Below are 6000 nucleotides of genomic sequence, written 5' to 3'. Positions count from 1 at the left end.
TGATGTGCTGGCCACGCATCTCAGATGGCGTCTCCGGCATTATTTTCGACAACTCCTTGTTGTCCTTCGCCAATGGTGTTGGGTGTATGTATGATAGTGCCTAGTGGGTTCGCTTGGGCTGTGAAAACTTCTGAGTAATTGAGAGAGAGAGAGACAAAATTGAGAGAGAATGACGTGGGGGTTTTTTTAGCCTTTGGATTGTTGGTCTGCCAAGTGTCCTTCATCTACATACTATTGTCTATTGACAATCTGTCACGTAAACGTCAACTAATTGTACCTCATTTTTATATACGACACCAAGCAAGTAAGTGCACTCCATAAAAATCTCTGTCCGTAGCCTTGCTCAAACACATCCATTCAACCACAACCAGAACCATACACACACTTCATTGAGCATATCATGGCAGCTGCTGCTGATCATGCTACTCCCACTTATGACCGTATGAAAGAGGTTAAGGAATTCGACGAATCCAAGATTGGTGTCAAGGGCCTCGCTGAATCTGGCATCACCTCAGTACCCCGTATGTTCATTCACTCACCTGAGGCTCTCTTAGACCTCAAAAAACCCAACTCTCAAACATGCACCAAAAAAACCATCCCTTTAATCGATCTTTCCCACTTCAACTCCCCCACTAAACGACACCAACTTGTGGAACAAATCAGAGATGCCACTTCCACATGGGGCTTCTTCCAAGTTATCAATCATGGGATTCCCAAATCAGTCCTAGACGAAACCATAAACGCAATCAAAGCTTTCCATGACCAACCCCATGAGGTTAAGTCCAAACTCTATAACCGTGAAAAGGAGAGGCAAGGGGTTATGTACTCGAGCAATTGGAGCTACTGTCTGAAGGGTTGGGTGTGGAGGCAGAGAGGTTTAAGGATTTGGGTTTTTGGAGGGCAAGTTGGTTGTGGGACACTGCTATCCCTACTGTCCACAGCCGGACCTGACGGTGGGAATCACATCTCACACAGATTCAGGGCTGACTGTGTTGTTGCAGAACCAGGTGGGAGGGTTGCAAGTCAAGCATGGCGACGAGTGGGTTGATGTGGAGCCCATCCCTGGAGCATTAACTGTCAACATTGGCGACTTCATACAGGTACAATACACATGTTTTCTTATAGAAAAAACACCAAAAACAAAATTCAAAACAATTCAGCTGTTTGGTTTGAAGCATCCCTCAAACTTAGTTCTCATAATTTATTACTCAGTTTTTAACTCATTACTCGTTCTTTAAATCTCGTTCTTGTAATTTAAAACTCTACTCCATGTCTCATATTCTATTCTCTATTTATTTTTATTTTATCTTAACTCAATTCAAATTTCAAAACTCATTACTCATTTTTATAACTCGTTACTCAGTTCTTGTAATTTAAAACTATACTCCATGTCTCATATTCTATTCTATTCTTTTCTTTTTTTTCTTTTTTTTATTTTTTTATTTTTTTTAACTCAATCTCATTTGGCTAAAAAATTTGGCATCAGTTTTCAACTTCAAAATTCATCTTTAACTCAAATGGGTGAGGGCTAAAAATTTTGCTTCAATTTTCAACTTAAAAATTCATCTTTAACTCAAAATGATGGAGCCCACACATCTGCTTGGGTCCGAACGGTCTTCCCTTACCCGCGAACATTCTCTCTCCAACTAAGAGTTGAGACAACCCTCTAGGAATTAAAGAGGCCAAACCCAGAGGCCAGCAGCCAACTTAAAGCTTCCCCGCCTCCTACCACCACTGCAACCCACAAATCCACCAATCAAAACCTTTAAAAACCCAACCTACCACCGTTGCTTTCCATCCACCACCTTACAAATCACATAAAAAAAAAAAAAAAAGTTCAAACCCATCCAAACCCATCCACCATAGCAGATCCACTCACACCACCAACACCTTCAACACCACAACAAATTACTCCATAAAAACCCGCAAACTCTAAATAAAGAAAGAAATAAAACCCACAAACGCAAATCACAACCCTAATCGGAGTCGTAAGAAAGAAAGAAAGAAAAAAGCTAAGAAAAGAAAGATAAAAAGCTGAGAGCAAAGAAATCTGGGTGAAGGAGAAGAAAGAAAGGAAAGAGGAAAAAAAAAGTGTACAAACTGAAGAAAGAAAGAAAAAAAAAAAAAAAAAAAAAAGAAGAAAGAGAGTGTTGGCTTTGATGTGGACTTGACATTGAGNGAGGCAAGGGGTTATGTACTCGAGCAACGGTGATTTGTACCGAGCCAAAGCTGCTAGCTGGCATGACTCTCTTTTTTTTTTTTTTTTTTTTGGTTAAACCACCCGGTATCCGGAACCACATGGGCTCCGACTAAATCTGGATTCGAGCCGGGTAGGACCACAAGGGCGGCAAAGCTCTCCCAACCGAGTTTTAACGCAGCTGCATACCCAAGGCTCGAACACGAGACCTTGGTTAAGCTAGGACAACCCCTTACCAGTTGACCAACGCGCCCGGGGGTGACTTGACATTGAGTTTGGGTTTCACATAACTCATAATTCATGATTCAAAAATATCAAAAACTTGTTTTCAATTTTTATCACCCAAAACTCAGTTTTTTAAGTTTTGAGTGATGAAAATAGTTATGGGAACAAAACTATGGGTATGTTTAGCTCTAAATTAAAAGGCTAATTTATTTTACTATTTAGCTTATTTTTGCTATTATTTATGAATTTTACTGCATTTTTTGGTACTATTCATGTATCTCACTGTACTATTTAAGCTAATTGTTACCTTTATTTACAGTACTTTTAGCAAAAAAATTTCAGTTTCAACAAAATAAAGGATTCACAAATTTTGAGAATTGAATGATGGAAATTGAGTTTTGAGTGATGGTTTTGCCTAAACCAAACACCCCTGAATTTCTAGACACAATATTTTTCACAATTTGGTACTTAATAAATTTATGTAAAATGAATAGAAATATTTTATACTGCTTATAGTACTTCACTTTATAATCCACCTACCACTTTAATCCTATTAAACCTTATAAATAGATACGAAAAAAATTATGAAATATATATATATATATATAATTTGATAGTATAACAAAAATGGAACTCAAACTTGATTCTCATGATAAAAGAGAGTATTATATTACTGAGCTATATAACTCTTGGCTTTAGTTTGTGAAAAATATTATCCCAATATTACTTAAAAGGAAAAAAAAAAATTAATGACACACTCTTTCTCCTAATTTTCTCACAACTCATATGACATATGTATAATTTAAAAAAAAAAAAAAAATTGTTTTGCATATTTTGATAAAGACAAAATTAACAAGACTAAAATTTGGCTACAACTCCACCAAATTAACATGACTACAATAAAAATATATCAAGTAGAGTTGTAACCAATCTTTATCTGTATGATAAATGAATAATGTGAGAAAAATTGTTTCAAAAAAAGTGTCACTATCGATTTTATATTAGTCAATTGATGTTTAAGTGAATGACGTTTTGGCTTAATGGCTCTCATCCTAATTTGCTGGCTAATAATTGCGAATCCACCAACTAACAGATTATTGTTATTATTATTATAAAACTAATGAAGAGCATAAAAAACCGAAGTCATCCTGAAGTTTCTCTCTCTCTCTGTCTCTCTCTCTCTCTCTCGCTCTCTCTCTCTCTCTCTCTCTCTCTCTCTCTCTCTCTCTCTATATATATATATATAAACTTGGGTGTATACCAAAATAGGGTACTAGACTATGTTTTATAAATGATTTAATAATAATAGTACTAATAATAATAATAAGAATCTCGTGTCACTTAACTATCATAAGTTGTAACAATCATTTATAAGAAATAATGCTCCTATAATTTATGCTTGTGCTTATTGTATTTGAAGAGAGGTTTTGATTTTAAATTTTTGTCTAAATTATTTGAATAATGTATGAAAGGATAATTGTTTTTTCTACTGATGAAATTGATTGATGGATTTGAAATAAGTGAAGATATTATTTCAAATCCATGAAATCGCAAATATTTGTATTTATGCCAAATATCTAAAGATTCAATAATCTTTTGTTGTTCAATTTATAATAAGAAATCGTTATTTCTCAACAACAAAAAATTGTTCATCAATTTCCTTAATTTAAAATCCTCAAATTCAAACATCATTTAGAAGGTTGTGTGTATGTTATGTAATAAAAACACTTGCATCACTTGGTTTTTGTTGTATCATGTTTTTTGCACACATGTTAAAAAGTTTTCATGGTTCTCACTAATTTTGTAATTTTTTATTTAATTATCTTTTAACAGATAATATCTAATGATAATTACGTAAGTGTGGAGCATCGTGTTTTGGCTAAGGCATCTAAAGAGCCCCGTATATCAGTCGTGGCATTTTTCAATGTGGGGACTCAAGCTGATTCTGATTACTTTGGACCACTGCCAGAATTATTATCACCCGATAAACCAGCTCTTTATCGCAAATTCACAGTGCCAGAATTCTTTGAAAGTTTTTTTAGCAAAGGATTGGATAGCAAGTCTATCATACAGAAAGTTAGACTGTGAAATAAGAATTCTTAGAGGAATGGTAAAGTCCATATGATATATGTTGCATATTTATGTACCTGTGTGAATGGAATGGAGCTACCCATTCCTTGCTCAAGAATGTACTTTGCTTGAGGCATAATAAATGAGGCAAACTCAAGTGCCCTGCTTAAAGCTAAATTGTTTTCTATATAATTTATGCTAAATAATCTTTTAGCATATAATTTGTTTCACAATTTTTTGTTTTTTTTTTTTTATCTTTTTTCTCAAACCAAATTTTCAACCTGAGTCGTTCCTCTTCAAATAAAATAAGAAAACTACAAGGATCCACAATAACTATCCAATTAACTAGAAGCACCCAAAAATATAATGGGTTCCAAAATGGACCATTTACCCCGCTTCTTTCTTTTCCCCTATTTTCTGCTTTAGGATCTCTATATGGGCTTTTAACTGAAAACTGCAACTCACTTTACGAAGAAAATTATTCATAGTTAGAGGATAAAGAAATTTAAGAAATCATCAATTAGAAGTGGAACAGCCAAATGTCAGTTTCATTTTGTCTAAGAAATGTACCCATTGGGATATTGTCATATAAATTTAATTTTTTCAACATTTTCACCTGCATTACAACTTCATCACACTAATGGAACAAAGGCATACGACAAGCTCACTAAAAAATGAATATACAGCATTAAGGTCAAGAAATAATTAATAGATCTACAACACACTCCAAAGCTGATGTGTTCTTCTAGCCTTGAATAATTTTGGATAGCCAACGACCAGCATTAGCATATGGTTGTCTCTGGCCTTGCAGTGGATATGGCCCACCACTGTAGCCTCCAACTTGGACCTCCACAAATTGCTATTTCTTCATTTTGTCGCTGGTGCTGCCTTTTTTTTTTTTTTTCCTTTGTATGGAACTCTGGTGATGATTCATACTTGGTCAGGCTGCATGATCTAAAGATTAAAGCATGGTTCAACGTATTATAAGACTAACAAGAGAGCTCTCACATATGTTTGATAAGCAGAAAACAAATAGATTATGGAAAACAATTTTTAAAGGAGTTCAAGCACAAAGGGAAATGTCTATGAAAGCACAAGCAGAGATGACCAAATATTTTCTTTTTCTTTTTCTTTTGTGTTGTTTGCATCCCATTGGTTAGGTCTCAACTCATGTCCCATCCAAAGTTTTGTTTTTCCCCTTCTCTTTTCTCTTTTCTAAGGTCATCTTAAGAAAATCTTGATTATTGTAATGCTCGGTTATGTTGGTAAGATATTTCTTTTACTTAGTCAAAAGAACAAATTTTGCAACGATGGTAACCTTAGCCACACAATATATATATATATATATAAGCTTGATTTTTTTGTGATGGGTGTAAAATTACTCTCATTTAGGTCTTACTTTCACCTAAATCCATCACCTATGAGACTTTTATTAAGTACCAATAACAATAAATAATGATGAAAAATGTTGTGTATTTAAAATTATGGACATGCATTTCTAATTAGCG

General features: G+C 34.5%; 1 protein-coding gene across 1 annotated transcript; it reads left to right on the top strand.

Annotated features, from left to right (window-relative positions):
* Positions 1–293: 293 nt before the first annotated feature.
* LOC111990868 (1-aminocyclopropane-1-carboxylate oxidase homolog 6) lies at positions 294–4669 on the top strand. The gene is given in 4 exon segments (XM_065772781.1): positions 294–833; positions 836–883; positions 886–1100; positions 4256–4669. Coding segments are annotated over 4 exon segments (951 nt in total). The 5' UTR covers positions 294–400; the 3' UTR covers positions 4511–4669.
* The last annotated feature ends 1331 nt before the right edge of the window (positions 4670–6000 follow it).

Source organism: Quercus suber, unplaced genomic scaffold (assembly GCF_002906115.3).
Source record: "Quercus suber isolate HL8 unplaced genomic scaffold, Cork oak 2.0 scaffold_64, whole genome shotgun sequence".
NCBI classification, from domain to species: Eukaryota; Viridiplantae; Streptophyta; class Magnoliopsida; order Fagales; family Fagaceae; genus Quercus; species Quercus suber.
This window is presented reverse-complemented; position numbering and strand designations above follow the sequence as displayed.